Source organism: Carassius auratus, chromosome 15, assembly GCF_003368295.1.
Source record: "Carassius auratus strain Wakin chromosome 15, ASM336829v1, whole genome shotgun sequence".
NCBI lineage: Eukaryota > Metazoa > Chordata > Actinopteri > Cypriniformes > Cyprinidae > Carassius > Carassius auratus.
This window is the reverse complement of record NC_039257.1, coordinates 488,551-505,937: the sequence shown is the minus strand read 5'-3', so window position 1 is coordinate 505,937 and position 17,387 is coordinate 488,551. Positions and strand designations below refer to the sequence as shown.

The 17,387-nt window shown below is 34.9% G+C and overlaps 1 protein-coding gene across 4 annotated transcripts in view; it reads left to right on the top strand.

The window, feature by feature from the left end:
- Positions 1 to 17,387, top strand: part of LOC113114632 (fibroblast growth factor 12-like) — a 42,588-nt gene that overhangs the window by 10,755 nt on the left and 14,446 nt on the right. For 2 of the 4 annotated variants that reach the window (XM_026281519.1, XM_026281517.1), the window contains exon 2: positions 17,246 to 17,356. In XM_026281519.1, the coding sequence (XP_026137304.1) occupies positions 17,246 to 17,356 (111 nt within the window). Of the gene's footprint in view, positions 1 to 969; positions 1,361 to 14,440; positions 15,176 to 17,245; positions 17,357 to 17,387 lie in introns of those variants that run through there. The other 2 variants (XM_026281518.1, XM_026281516.1) reach the window with 2 other exon arrangements.

The window sequence follows — 17,387 nt, the reverse complement described above, 5'->3', positions numbered from 1 at the left end:
GGATGCACGATCACCCACACACATCACAGGAGAGCGTCACAGCTGCTGGGGGCGAGGGGTTTCTGCTGGCTTCTGCTGCCCCCACGTGTCTCGAAGCATCCTCACCTCTGCAGACATCAGCCCAAACACCCAACACAGCTTTATAAAGACACTAACATCACCAGTTTGGATTAGAGAGTAGAATCTGTCAGTCAGAGAAAGATCAGATGGGTTTCCTCAGTTACACATTGAATCCAGAGATGTCTGCCAAATATAGGCATACATTTACAGTTGCATGCTTTCTATGATGCCAGAACTCCATTTTAAACATTTAAAGCATGAAATATTATATATATATATATATTTTATTTTTTAAATGGCACAGTTTATTGAACCTTTTGACAAAATCTAAAAAAATGCATACATGTTTGTATCATATTTGCTATATCATGCTTTTATTTCTCATATAGTCTGATATAGTGATTATATCTTATTAAAATCTTATTCAGAGACTCAAGCTGAGCAAAAATATGCATTTTGGTGCACATGCTGATGCTTGTTATGTAAATGATGGATATCTTTATGACGGATTGAGCAGATACTTACAAAAAATGAATCACTATATATCCAATAATATGTCTTAGAAAGATGATATTTAAAAGCTTAGTCTGAGGTTCAAAACATAATGTTCTAATTAATCTAGATGTTTGAAATCAGCATGCAAATCACTAAAAGAGAAAGCAAGCATTTGGAGAACTGGTATTTTTTGCACCTTGTAGACGAAGCATATGTGACAACTAGCCCCGTTCTTCTGTGCACACACACACACACATATATATATGCATTGCCATTCTTGTGTCTCAATTAAGATCTAATGTTTCTGTGAAGGTTACGCGTATAGAATATAATTAGCTTCATTTAAAGGCGATTTATGGCAGATGTATTTTTCCTTTCAACAAGCCCCTGCACGTGACGTCAGCGAGTCCCCCGTGACGTCACCGCCCACGATTACGCACCAGTGTGGCGTTCAGCAGCGTCTTCCCTCGCGCACCGCACAGAATAACGAGATGAATAGCGGTCATTAGCTCAGTACGATGCTCACCGGGAGGATTATCGGATTCTGTGGCTCGGCTCGCGTCGGTTACCGTGTGAAGCTCCGTGAGGATGCGTCGGATGTGCCGCTGTAGCGCATGGAAGTCTTTTGTCTGCGGCGCGCGGAGACTGAACCGTAGCGCGTGAACGATGATGATGATGATGATGATGAAGGCGTCTCTGTGAACTGATTTTGCGATGAGGATTGCGCGGCTGCTCCGGCAGAAAGGAGCGCACATGCTGCGGTGTCTGTGTGCGCAGAGAACCGAACCGAACAGCACCGACACCGGTGAGACACACACACACACACACACTGAATGAGATCATACAAACTTCTCCATCTTTTCTATATTAAGCTAATTTATATATTTACCTAAATTTCATTCATTTTTGATTTTTTAAGACATCATTTAAGGAACATTTTGTCAGATTTAGCTTACTTCTGTGGATAATTTTGTACGAACACACACTCACACACACACACACACACACACACACACACACGAAATGGGAACACATTCTATATCAAGCTAATCAAAAAAAAAAAAAAAAAAAAAAGGTAACTATTTTAAGGTGTCCCTGTTACACATTACATATTACATACTGTTATAATAACAATAAGTTATGCATAATTACATAATAATAAAACAAATAACCATAATTCTAACCATATAGTAAATACATGTAATTAATTAATATCACTTAGTACTTAAATGTATAATTACACCGTAACGAGGACACCTTAAAATAAAGTCTAACCCAAATGTTTTATAATAATAGTAGTAGTAATAACAATATAATAATGTTTGATTTGATTATTTATTATTATTTTGATTGATTCAATGCTTAATCAATAATAACAACAACAAAAACAACAATAATGATAATAATAATAATCATTTATTATTTACCTTTTTGGGCATCTTTTAAGGAAGGTTTTGTCTAAATGGGAACACACACACACACACACACACACAAAGACTTATTTTGCTATATCAAGTTAATCAATAATAAAAATACTTGTATGTATTCATTTATTTATTCATTATTATTTTACAATTGTGAACACCCTTTAAGGAAGACTTTGTCTAAATTGGAACAAAAAAACAACAACAAATTATCTTTCAATAAACTTTTCTATAAAACATACATTTTTGTTTAATTTTCAGTTTAAAAATACCTTTTTTTTTTTTTTTTTTACAAAAATACTTATTATTATTAGTAGTAGTATTAACAACAAAGTTGACTTCTAACTTCTGTGGATATTTAAAATGTTTTTCTTTTTATATATCAAGCTAGTCAAGAATAAAAAAATATTTGTTAATTATTATTATTATTATTATTAACAACGAACTTCTGTGGAAAATTTTGTACTCACACTTATACACTCATGTCAAAACTGGAACATTTGTATTTTTATCCATACGTCAAGCTCATCAAGAAGAAATAATATGTACTTCATGGTTTAACTCCACAGAACATTGTTTTAATCATAGTTTAGTCTTCTGGCCCTTCATGATGCAGATTTGTGTGAGGTTTGGACTGGATTTTGTTCCCAGTTCTTGTTTTGTTTGTACTTTGGAAGCAATGTTTTCTCACAGCCCCGTCTCATGAGTTTGAGTTATTCTGTACATCTTAAGCCTCAGTGTTGTAATGGTGACAGTTTATTCTGAGGAACGAGCAGATCATGATCTTGTCACAGAGGGCTGCTTTGAGTCAGATATTTGACATCTCTGCTGTAGTGCATGAAGTCATAAAGTCTCAAAATCAACTCTAATTAACAAGCATCAAAGTTTGATTTCAACCATTTATTTCACCATGATATCAATCTTTGACATGGTCTTACTCGGTCAATATTAAAGACATCAGTGTTACATTTTTATAGAATATTCTTTACCTTTCTTTTCTGTATTTTATAATGTGACAGAAACGTATCTGACGCGGTGTGTGCAATTTGAATTTAAAACTTTTTAATTTTATATTCACAGTGATTTATAAATTGAACGTTGAACATGAGAAAATTAGGACAAATTCAGTACAAATTCAAAATCAGATATTTTAGAAAAGTAGATTAGAGTTTTAGGGGAATTAAAATTCAGGCTATTTATTTTCTAAATGCATGTTATAGATCTAATTGTGAAATTATTCTTCCATGCATTTTCCTTTGTTAATTGTAAATAAATTTTTTTAGCTTATAATTTGTAATCAAAATGTCTCAAACTGGATCTTCTTGTAAAACAACAATAACTTATGCAAAATTCCTTCAACAACCAAATTCCATGCCAGCTTCTATTTTGTTTGAAACCATCACAAAACTGATGCTACTTAGGATTCAAATATTTTGGTGTGGACATATTTTGTTCTCAGAATTTTGAATGACGAACTTTAAAACTGAAATAGTTTTTTTTTTCTTGTAAAACATACTCTTATAAATGTTTTATTACATCTTTGATCAATCATTTTCTACAGTGTATTGCATATGCATAATTTATTCTTATTTAGTTCTGATTGTTAGGTGGAGATACATCTGTGATGAAAATTGTCTGATTAAAAAAACATCTGATAAATTCACAGGCATGTTTGTTCCTTCATGGACAGAATTCCGGCTCTTGAAACTGGTTCATTGGAATCAAATATTGAATTGGACAGAAATCAGAACTTGTTGGACTCTACAGGTGCATTGTGGGATCTCACCAGTGGCTCTGAGACTGATCACAGATTCCAACAATGCAAAAAACAGCCCCAGCTTTTAATCAATAACCAGACTTCTTATGCAGACACACACACACACACACACACACACACACTAGATCCAATTACTGCTGCCATTACAGACAGAGCTGCTGCTTTACAGATCCACATCACTACAGATAATGATTCAAGCCAGTATTATAACTAAACATGACTTTCTTCTGTTTAGTGGAAATAGAGATGTATGTGAGGGAGGGTTATCATAGTTAACTAAAACCAAAATTATTCTGTTACTTAAAATTAATGTTAACTAACATGAAGTAAAACATATATATTATTTGAGTTAGTTTTGATTTAGTTTAAGTAGTAAAATAATTAAATTTTTAAAAAACTTTAGGCAAGACACATTTTTTCCAAGTTTAGATTTTGGGCTATTAGAATCAGAATAATGGGGAAAACCATCCAAGATACACTTTTCATGCGTTTATTTTATTGCACTTTTTCTATTTGTATTTGTAGGTTTTTCTCAAAATTTTCAAAAGTTTGTTTCTCCACTTTGGCACGCTTAACATTTTTATTCATATATATATATATATACATTCTGAAGGTTTTTATAGAGTTGTTTGTTCATACATCATTCACTTTTTTAAAATTTTATTATTGCACTTTATCTGTTTGAATTTGTAGGTTTCTGTTACAGTTTATAAAGTGCGCTTCATCAAAAAAAAAAAAAAAAAAGATTCACTTAAGCAGCACTTGCATTAAACGTAACATTTTTAATCCTATCTATATATTCTTAAGAATTTTATAGAAGGGTTTGTTTATCATTCAAATGATTTTATTACGCACTTTATATATTTTCTGTTTGTATGTTTCAGTTAGAATATATATATATAATATTAAAGGTTTGTTTTGACAAAATGAGTTTGTTTCTAGACCCTGATATACTTGAAGCAAAATTGAAGAATTAATTAAATAACACCTAAACACCTTTGAGCTACCATTCCTTAATAATCTGCCAACAAAATGAAATACGAATTTTGGATGTGGCTTTATTCAATGTTCAAATTAATGTTCTGGAAATGTATGCAAATTAATGTAATCCGTATTAGTAAATTTTTTTACTCTGTTCACTTGGAGTGCCCTGCCTTAAACTAATAAATAAAAATACATCATATAATAAACTATATAGACCTATTAAAAATATCGAATAAAAGGCAAAAACACATCAAAATGACTAAAGCTTTAGCTAAAATATAATTCAACATACACAAGCTGCAGCACTGTTGTGAGGTTATTGTTATTTGTTCTGTTATTAGAGCATACAATGCTGCTGTTATGTTGCCAGGAACCACAAAGGAGGGATTTAAACGCTGATCTGCATGTCATAAATAAACCAGACTCACACTCATGCATGCTAAAGATCACAAATCACACGCAATGCCATCCGAAAGAGTCCTGAGATATCTCACGTGTGTGACTGTGAATGAATTGCATCATTGAGATGGGTGATGGGGGTGGGGGGTTAATTTTGCAACAGTGTTCCACTTTTTTTTTTTTTTTTTGGTGTACTTGTTTATGCGTTTAGACCTGAGAAACATTGTCAGTAATGTTCCGGCAGAAATAATGCATGAATCGGGCTATTTATAGCAGCCTGACCTTGATTTTTCTTACAGTCGCAGTTTGACTGCATTGAACGCTGTAATAGTTCTGTCATGTCACGCGTCATCTCGAGCAGACGCTCTCAAATAAACCTGCATTACCCAATCACGTTTCCCATATTGATGTGTTGCCATAGCTACAACACTTTGCATTACCATGGCAACTGTTCTCTCCTCAAAGTTGTTGTGTCACTGCAGGGGTGCCTTTGCGTGACGATGATGTCAGCCGTGCATTGTGAAATTTGCATATGCAGTTCAGTGCAGCTGTTGTTATTCAGTCAGTGCATGCTGCATTTAATCTGCAGGATTCTCAGTGTGTTGAATGCATGACTAGTTCAACTGAGCTTAGGACTCAGAATTGTTTTTTTTGCATGGCTGGTCTTCATTTGAACCTTTCTTTATTTGCATATGTAAAGTTCACTGCGGAGTGGCCATGTAACACATTTTACTATTATTCTATGAAGTTCTGTCTGTCTGTTGTGTGTATGAGAACGAGAGAGAGAGAGGAAGTGCACGTGTATTAAATGATCATTTAAAATGTTCTTTTATATTGAGATCCAATATTAGGTAAACATTTACATTAATATTTCCAATACTATATGTATCATACATTCATATTTTATTAGACATATACACATTAGAAAAGAAAAAGATAAGATAAATAAAATGTTTAAGTTAATGCACACTGTAAAACATGCTGGGTTAAATACAACCCAGCACTAGGTCAAATATGGACATGATAAAAACATGTTTTCTGTTTACCCTGCCATTTGTTTCTATTTACAAATTTCTGAGTGAAATTTGTTTCCAAGCCATTTTTTTTTTTTTTTGTGATTTAAAAAAAAATGTTGTAACGTTTAAAGAGCCAGTAAGATGAAAATTGTAAGCTTCCTATCACTGTTTATAAGTCCTGTACATTAGGTTTAAATCCATCCAAGGTTAAAAAACATTGTCATTTTGTCAAAATATCATTTTAAAATTACCTCAATTCTCAGAGATCCCCAAACGGTTCGCGCGAAGCTGTTCAGAAGATTCAGTTTCCTTAAACCCCTCCTTTCGGTAGCATACTGTGTTCCGATTGGTCAACTGACATAGTCAGGTTTGATTGGTCGTTCCGCACACAACTTCACGGTAAACAATGCGTTAGCATCTGTTTGGGGTGAATTATGTCTTATTCCTCTCATCGCGAAGCAAACAGTAAAATAAAAAACTTGAACAGTCTCGCTGCTTTTTCTTCTGTGTGGGTGTATTCAAGCCGCGCGCTTCAGTTTGAATCTGAATAGCGCGTTCAGCGCGGGGGCGTGGTCACATTAGATATAATGAAGGGAGACGTGAAAAACAGACATCGCGTTGTTTTCATATGGATTACTTTATCACAGAATATGTTAGCAGCACTTGTTTAGTTTTAAAGTAGACATGTCAAGCTTCCTATAGATATCTCTCTCATGTCTCTTCGTTGAGTATTCAAAAGATACAAAAGATAAAATTTCAAAACAACACATAAATCCAAATGTTTTAAGTTGCATTGTTGGTTGTTTTACGTTAAAGTATAAAAACACATATATAAAGATATTAGGGATGCACCGAAATTTCGGCCACCGAAAATTTTCGGCCGAAAATGGCCTTTTCGGTTTTCGGCCGATAGACTTTTATCACCGAAACAACACGGCCGAAATGTTGTGATGACGCAAACAGAAACCGCGACCTGCACGTGCACCTGCATAGCAAAGACCACGAGCTCCCCGCGACATTCACTTAACACCAGTGAGAACATTCTCTCTCTTCGTATTCCTTTATTCGCAGCACTAAAGCGTCTCCTAACAAAGAAATTAAGACGGACCACGAAGTGAAAACAAAGAAAAGTACAGTCTTATAGAGTCTGTTAGCACACGTCTCACTGAGATCTTTTCGGATCCTCTGTACCTCATCGCGAATGTGCTTGATCCGCGTTATAAAGACCATTACTTGGATGCGGAAATAAGGCAGCGCGCACGAGAAATGATCCAGGCCGCGCTGGATGCGGAGAACCCGCGTGGAGACGGAGAAGCGCCAAGCGCAGGAGACAGATCAGAGCGCAGAAAAAAAGACTGGTCTCTGCACCAGATGAGTGGCATGCACCATCGTTGTCTGATATGTTCAGTGGAATTCTGCAAGAAAGTGCCTCAAATAATAATAATACGTTGGCTATTTTGTTCTTATACACACACAAACATATATACATACATAATATCAGATTGTAGCCATATTTATGCTTGATTTTCTGCTAGATTTCTGCTTTAATTTGATAAAAATGTTTATTTATGCCCTGGCCCTATTTAAATACACTCTCAAATATTTCTCAAATGTCAGGCAGATGACAAGCTCAACTGCTCAACAGCTAGATGGTTAACTGTCTGAAGTCCCCATCCCCAGAAGTGATAACAGTCTTGCCAACTGGAGAAGTAATGCACTTTCTAGTCCTACATAGAAAAATTTCAAATGCACTTCACCTAAATGCACTTTGTTTTTATGAGAGAACTGTTCATTTTAAAACCTTTCTGAAGGCCAGTAGGCCTGTACATTATTATTAAATATACACATGAGTGGGATACATTTTTAGTTTGAATTTTATTTTATACTGTGCATTGTTGCAATGTGCTTAATAAATATTTGCATCATTTGTAATTATGTATTTTTATGTTTTTTTTTTTATAAGTTATGTAATTGTAATTATCTTTGAAACTTTAATATTAATTTATGCAATTGCAATGTCTTAATTTTAGTAAAGTTAGTACATGGTCATAGCAATAAATGCAATGGTACTAATAATTGGCATAATTTATTTCGGTGTTTCGGTTTCGGTTTTCGGCCTTGGTTTTCTCTTTTTCGGTTTTCGGTTTCGGCCAAGAATTTTCATTTCGGTGCATCCCTAAAAGATATATTAGCTTGTAGAAAGTTTGGGGTTAGTAAGAAAGCTAAAGTTTTCCATATTTTCACTTGATGTCTCTTCTGCTCACCAGGGATGCATTTATTTGATCAAAAATACAGTAAAAACAGTAAGAACTGTTATCTTCGTGAATGTATTGTAAAATGCAGTTTATTCCTGTGATGCTCCGCTGTATTTTCTGCATCATTCCTTCAGTCTTCAGTGTCACATGATCTTCAGAAATCAGAATAATATGATGATTTGCCGTTCAAGAAACATTTCTGATTATTATCAATGTTGAAAACAGTTGTGCTGCTTAATATTGTTTTGGAAACTGTTATACATTTTTTTTTTGTCAAGATTCTGTGAACTTTTGTACCATTATAAATGTCTTTACAGTCACTTTTGAGCAATTTAATGCATCCTCAATAAATATACGTATTAATTTCTCTAGAAAAAAAATAAAATAAAAATAACTTAGAGACCCAAAACTGTCCTTATTATGGAGCACTGGGAGTGAAGCATGGGAGCTGGATATTTAGTTTGTGTGTGTGTGTGTGTGTGTGTGTGTGTGTGTGTGTGTATAGCACTGCCCTCTAGTGGAGTTCATCCAGACACTCTGTCTTTTTTCAATCAAAATACGAACTCAAAGAAAAGAAAAGAGCATTAGGATGCCATACAGGAGTGTATCACTGTTACTCATGATTGTAAGTTTGCTGTAAGAGATCAAGAGCGTTACATTATACATGGAACATAAATCAAGAATTCCGAGGTTGCTATGGAGACGAATAGTAACATTCCATTGCTGGTATTTATCAGTCTGTATGAGTGACTGTTCATGTTTGTTCAGAGACATTGTTATATAGTTGTTGGATAGTGCTGGTTTTAAAGCTGCATGTTGATGTGAGTGCAGGCGGAGAGGTTTGAAGACGGTCGAGCTTTCTCATAAATGATGCAGGCGCTCAGAATAAACGATTGCATCACGCAAATACACACATGAAACATTCATCACGACCTCTGTAGTGTTTATCTGTGGAGCTGCTGCTGCTGTGTCTAATGGATCGTGATGAAGGCTGTGCTTCACGACGGTTACCACTAACTGGCAGCATAGAACCGTAGAGCTAGTGAGCTGCCTAACTAGACTGCACTGTTTAGGGATCATGAGGGCAAAGTCTGTTTCAAAAGGTCGTCTGATGCAGCATTATCTGTCAGATTATTTTCAGATTTTAGTGACAGAATGCAATGCATTGAGTGGTTTTTCACTACTCCCATTAGTGTATTATTACAGAATGAAACACATGTATTTGTTTAAAATGGATGAATCTACAGATTTTGAGGGAAAATAAATCATAAAAGTGGTTTGTTTTGTTGTAAAATCATAGAAATGTTCAGGGCACCCGTTATTGATATGTTAGTTAAGAAGTTAATACTCGTTCAAAACAATCACTTCAGAAAAGTTTGCTCTATTTTCTATTTATTTCTAATAAACACAATTATTTAAATAATTATGCCTTTCATTAAAATAAGAAAAATGACTAATTTTTTATATTTTTTATGATATGATGAATGCATTTTAAAATAATGATTTAATTTTAAATATGGTAATTTATTAGCAGCCAATAATAATAAAAAGACAATAAAAATGACTAATAAAAATTAACATAATTGACCTTTGTCTCAAAATGTATTTAGTAATTTTATCTCATTTACCTACATCTGTAACATTCTAAAAAAAAAAAAAATTTGATACATTTATCTGCTCATAAAATTAGTGCAGAATCATTATGCTTACCAAGGCTGTAACTATTGGTTTTAAAAATACAGTAAAAATATTGAAAAATATTATTACAATTTAAAATGACTGCTTTCTATTTGAAAGTATTGTCAGATGCAATTTATTTCTGTAATACAAAGCTGAATTTTCAGCATATCTGAATGTATTTATACAAATATATTCTGTCCGTTGATGCCATGTTTGAAATGCTTTATTTATATGTATGTGTCCATGTGATGGGGTTAAGAAAGATATTGATTGAAACTTCAAAATTGTTGATGACCTGTGTGTGTGTGTGTGTGTGTGTGTGTGTGTGTTGGTTTTGAGTTTTCTAATCAATTTCCAAACTGCTCCATCAGGGGTCATAATAATGACAGATAGCACCGGTCTGCCATTGGTTATTTCCTTTGTCAACCAACCAATCAGAGCACAGCTCCCACCAACCCACAGACACTTAATACAGATTATAGAGTTTCAGTTTCCGTCTCTTTTCTTATTTTTCCAAATCTGATCTCTGTCTTTGAAACAAAAACTCATTTTGGGATCCGTTTTGAGGGCAGGTTGCACTCCTCAGGACACACACACATACACACACTCGTGCAGTGCTGAGATGGGGTTATACTACTCCTAAATCATTAGGGGTCATTGTCAACACACACACTCGTCTTTCACAGAGGATCTGATGAAGTTCAGCCGTCCTCTTCCTCCTTATTCTCATCCTGTTCTTTACAGGTCACTGATTTAGTGCTGACTCAAGACAGCACCACAGGTCATCATCATACTAAAGTAAAACTCTTCTGGACATTTGATATTTAACCTGTTACCTGGCTTGGTGCTTTTGTTAATAGCCTTTTTTATTTCTTTACCTATCACATATTTTTGTAATCATCCCAAATTAGATGCTATTTGAAATCATTCGAAGGGTTAAACAACCAAAATTCATTCCATGAAAACTATTTTGAAATCAGACAGTGCGCTATCATGAAAATGGTACTTAAAATCCCTTTAGGAGACTACAGTGTCAAGTGTCACATTACACAATGTACTACAATATTTTATAATCAAATCTAATCTTGACATAACACAATGTTGGAAAGGTCTGGGTCTCAATGTTTTATGTATGCATGCATTTTATGATATAAGTAATATGAATTTGTGACAGGAAAATGCTTTAAAAAAATGCTATAGTGTTTGGGTGTCACCCATTGGCTATTTTTGGTATAGCATCTAAACAAAATCTAATAGGAACCTACATTTTTGTGATATCAACTTCAAATTTGGAACATGGTTAGAAATATGGCTTTGATTTTATATACCAAAACATTTATTAAATTATTTATTTTAAATCAAATAAAATAACAGTACATTTTCTTTAACTTTCATCTATTATAAAAAAAAAAAATTCAGTTTCGATTTTCTGCATTTTCACATCCGTAGCAAGCATTTTGATACGAAAGGATGAAGAATACGAAAAAAACATATATGAACTCAGCGTGCAATGCCTTAACTTAAAGGGAGAGTACTATATTAAGATTTAACTGTTTAAGCACACTATTTCTTGAACAGCACTCTCCTGTAATGGAGGTCTGACCTCATGAACTATTAATATCAAAATGATTAGTTATTCATATTTCATATTGTACATTTATAATGTTTTCTAAATTCACTTTTGCCAACAAAAAACACATTCTTGACCAATTATCAAATAACAAATTATCATTAAAAATAATAAATATTATTTGAACATTTTGAAATAATAATAAATGTTATTTATGTAGCATTTTCAGACATAAGATGAAGCAAAGTCAGTTTGCATAATCAAAAATTTGTGACTTATCAAGTTCAATGTTACATCTAAAACTTAAAAATGTAACATTATAAATGTTATATATTAACATTCTAAATACATTTTTTTGTAACATTTAAAAAAGTTTGAAATAGTATTTCAGTTTTGTTTCTTTAGTATTTTTTTATCCAGTAAATGCAAAATATAATTAAAAACATTATTAAATATGATAAATATTTTAATGAGTTAAAGTAATGGAAAAATATAGTGCCATGACTTATTGATTTTTTTTTCACGACTTAGACTCATTGCACCGAGAGATATAAATATCTTAAAAATGATGCATTAGTTAGTGGATCTAAGCATTCACTATGCATTCAAGCTTTACTTGTAAGGAGCTCAAATCTGTGTGTGTGTGCACGTGTGTGCGCGCGCGTGAACTAGCATGCACAAGTACTATTGGCCTACTCAATGGAGACTATAGATAGACATCCTCTCTTTCTCTCTCTCTTCTCTCTCTCTCTCTCTCTCTTCATCTCTCTCTCATTCTCCCCATGATAAAGTAATCAGTGTTGTGTGATGAAGGTTGAATGATGTATCTGGGTCACAGTGATTGGCCTCTTTACTGGAGACTTCAGAAAGCATCTCTCTGCACCTGACAGCTCTGCGTATTCGATACGATATCGGTACCTGAGTCAGCAGCAGTGACAGCTGCTCCATCACAGAACCGCGGGGCGTCTCAATTCACCTCCCCGCGCAAATTAACACGCTTCATCATGAAAAGCAATCACATGAAGCCAAACCATCCATAAATGTAATTATCCAACTGCATTTGAAATGCCCTAATTAAACGTTGTCGTAACGATACTGACTCACAATTGTTGTTCGTTTAGAAGGGTCTGCATTGTAATGATTTATTTGCAACATTAGTTTTGTACTCAGCAACTTGCAAGCATAGTGAAATGACCTTTGTGCAATGATTCTGCAATGTTTTTTGCCATGGAAATATGTCCTGCGAGTAATACCTTTTAGGCGTTTTATTCAAAGCTGAGCTGTTTGAGAGACATTTTCTCCAATACCCTTCAGGTGAAATTGATGAACGAACAGGTGTGACGTCATTTAAAAAAAAAAAATCTGGCAAAAAAATACAATGCAAAATTGGTACATTTTCAGAAACATTTCCAGTTAAACACTTTCAGACTTCCATTGGTCTGTAGCGATTATGTAATTAGGTGGGTGTGGCTATGAGGCTCCGCCTTCTATGACTATGCATTGTGGTTAAATAGACCAAAAAACACTGGACAGCTGCTTTATAGTAGAAATTAAAGTCTAATATTAATTGATAGCAACACTTGCACTGTTGGTTTGTGTTAAATCCTGTTTAAAGCACTCTTATAAGCACTACCAATCCGATCTCACTTTAATTCGTACATTTTTCACAAGGTGGCTTATTGATACGAATTTGTACGATCACACTCTATTACTGTTGCCAAATCGTATGTATTTTACGAGTTGCACAATTCGTATGAATTTGTATGAATGACCTACACCTAACCCGGCCCCTAAACCTAACCGTCACTGGGGTTTAGACAAATCATATAAAATCGTACGAGTGAGGTTGTACAAATTCGTACGAATAAGCCTCCTTGTAAAATACGTACGAATTGGCCGTGAGATAGCGTAGCCACTACAGGATAATTTTTTTTTTTTCATGCACTTCTAAGAAAAAACTTTTGAATTGATGAAGATATAAACTCAGGATTATATTTTTCTTACAATTACAAATTTACAATTTGCTATTTTTCTGCAAAGTTTAGTCTACATGTCACAATTCTGAGTTTATGTAGCAAATCTCTCTCTTTTTTTTATTAATAGTTATTACGACTTTATATCTCTCAATTCTGACTGAATTTTTCTTGCAATTGTGAGTTTATATCTTACAATTTCGTTTTTATTTATTTACTATTTTTTACCACCACCTAATAAAAAATATTATTTTAAAGGTAAAAATTTTTTGTCACATTTCTGAATTTTTCTCGCAATTGCAAATTTGCATCTAAAAATTCTGACTTTGTGTTGCAGTTTTGCAATTCAGATTTTATATCACAATTCTGAGAAAAGTCCTGAAAAAAAGGCAGAATTACAAGATAAAAAAAATCTGAATTGGGAGGGAGAAAAAAGTCAGAATTACCTTTTTATTATTATTTTTATTTTTTTACCTGTGGCATAAACTTCCAAGCTTCCATACCTCAAAGATGAGGAGATGCACCATTGAAAAACATTTAAAAAATCGAAAGAAATTTTTCGACTATAAAGAACCTTCATTTGCAAAGTTCCATGGCTGTGCCAATAAAGAACCTTTATTTTTAATAGTGTTGATCAATCTAGTTTTGTTTCTGGTTCACGCCGCCTTAGTGCTCCTGCTGCGACTGTCATTTTTTTGGGAAAGCTGTATTTTTGACCTTCCCCCCTCTGTTCCCAGTCGAGTCTCTCTCCTTCATCCGACCACACACACACACACACACACACACACACAACTCCTCCTCCCCGTCTCTCGTTCCCTCAGCATCATTCTGATTCTGAGCTTGATCTCCTCGGCTGGAATCACACTAGATGCATCTCTGAACTGAAAATCAGTCTCCTGGATTTTCTGAGGATTTTCTCTGCACCGGATCTCAGGAAAGATGCCGGAAACGGACTGTGAACGGAGAGGGAATGAGAGCTGTTAAATCAACATGTTGAGAGGAGGACAAACCGGACAATAGTGATGAGGAGTTAAGAAGCGAACACCCGTCGCCAGTCATTTCAGCAGCGCGCGTCGAAGCTCTTCATGTCGTGAATATCTGACGACTCTCGTTTTTTGGACGGTCTCGGTGTTATGTGGTGTAATTGTGCGGTTATGTAACTCTAAGTGCTTTCCGTGGTAGGAAACACAGAGTCTATCGGTATCGCTCATGCTCCGGTGCATGCCTGCACGAGAGACGCGCGCGCGCTCGCTCCCTCGCGCCGGTGCTCTGCAACGTGAATCTGCACCGAAGCACGATCGTCACCGGACCCGCGTCCCTCGCTCTCCGGTGAGATGGCCGCGGCGCTCGCCAGCTCACTCATCCGACAGAAACGGCAGGCGCGCGAGTCAAACAACGACCGAGCGGCGTCCGGTAAGCGCCGCTCCAGTCCCGGTAAAGAGCCCTCCAGCCGAGGCTCACTGTGCGACCGGCACCTGTTCGGACTCTTCGGTAAAGTCCGGTTCTGCAGCGGGAAAAAACGACCCGTGCGCCGGAAACCAGGTCAGTTCATTCACACCTGTGCGCAGCGCGTGACGATCACCTGTGCGCGCAGACAACAGCTAATGAGCGTCTGCTGTTTATTCTGCTACACTCTGTTACTGCTCGTTAGATTTCGCTTGATTGTTTTATTGATTAGGATACTTTGATGACTGCATTGACATTCATAATACAAAACTGATGCACGCTAAATGCAAATATGTGACCCTGGACCCCAGAACCATTCATAAGCGTCAATTAAATCTGAAAGCTGAATTAATCATCTCTCCATTGATGTATGTATGGTTTGTTCGGAGGACAATATTTGTCTGAGATACAACTATTTGAAAATCTGGAATCTGAGGGAGCAAAAAAATCTAAATATTAAGAAAATCATCTTTAAAATTGTCCAAATGATTTCTTAGCAATGCATATTACTAATCAAAAATTTAATTTTTATATATTTACAGTAGGAAATTTACAAAATATCTTCATGGAACATGATTTTGACTCAATAGCCTAATGATTTTTGGCATAAAAGAAAAATGTATAATTTTGACCCATACAATGTATTTTTTGGCTATTGCTACAAATACACCCCAAGACTTAAGACTGCTTTTATGCTGCAGGGTTATATGTGATTGTTTTGTTGATAACTTTGATTGCATTATATTGTTCAGCAAGTAGTTTATGAACGATAGATAGATGGATAAATAGATAGATTACAATACATACCTAAAAATATTAAAAGTGTATATACAATATCAAGATAAATAATAAAAACAAAGTTTAGATATAAAATATTTGTCTGTTAATATCATTGCATATGATTTTTTTATGTCAGCTTTCACAAAAAAAACACTTCAAAATATTAATATAGATTGAAAGTATGAATAGTAATACAATATTAGACATTAATATAGTTAAATATAAATTAGTCAACATGTGAAGTGGATCAAAACATTTCATAAAAGTTGTGCTATAAAGACAAGAACGGTATTTGTTTTGGTTTTATGACCACTTTAAAAGGTTTTAATCCACTTCAAATGTTGACTACTATTAGTGAATTAATATTTGAATGCTTAACAGATAAATGTGAACATAATTTAAAATATGCACTGAGTTTGAACTACATTTTTCATTTCAGTAATGATCATTAAATAATGGCACAATGTTATCAATAAATGTCATTATAATGTGTGACGTGAACTGCAGCATGTAACTTTATTCTGAATGATTTCTGATTTCAAATGAATTCAATTCAAGATCATTTTAATAACACTTCTCACATTGGCACTTTTTTACATGTTGCTTTAAAGCAGCTTCACAGAAAATTTCAGTGTTACAATGAGAAACTATTCTTTTATAAATTAAACATGCATATCAAAGCTGACAAACTTGGTTTGTTTATGATGTCTGTATAATTTTTTTACTACTTTTTCTCCTCTCTCCTATTCATGCTGGTCGACTGAGCTCTTCTAAAACAAGAAATATAGTACAAGTCTGTCTGCAATTCAAATTTCATTGGTCTTTTTTATAGCGCATGACCTTTTTTAAAACTAAATATTGCGGCGAAACTCTTGAAAACATGCTGGGAGCGAGACATTGTCACAGATGTCAGAGCAGAAGGGGAGCCGGTTTACTAACATAATTAGCAAGGTACTGAAACAATTAACACATTTTAATTGGTTAGCAGCACTTGCTGTTTCGGTAACATGACAGGTTCCTTTTTTAATTCATGCATTTTGAAAAATACTAAGCATTATATGACAGTCCAGCATGCATTATGATGCTTCCGTCCCATTTGAAACTTGTGCTCGTTTGTGTGCATGAGTGGTTTATTTAAAGGTTTTAAAGAAGGGTTTTGCATTGTGAGAACATGTAAAAACATGTTATGTTGTCTAGCTCTCCATTATCAGATCAGAAGAACCTGAAAAGTAACATCTGAGACTTTATAATGTCCAAAGAGCCATGCAGCTCAATTCAGAAGCCTGCTACAAGGAAGCATTGAAGCCGTTTGTGAGAGTGCTGATGGTGTGCAGGTTTTGCGGTTGTGCTTTTGTGACGTGTGTGTGTTTGTGACGTGTGTTTCAGAGCCTCAGCTGAAGGGGATAGTGACCAGGCTCTTCAGCGAGCAGGGCTTCTACTTGCAGATGCAGCCGGATGGAACCGTCAACGGGACCAAAGACGAAAACAGCGACTACAGTGAGTCTCTCTTTCTTTCTGTTCCCCTCTG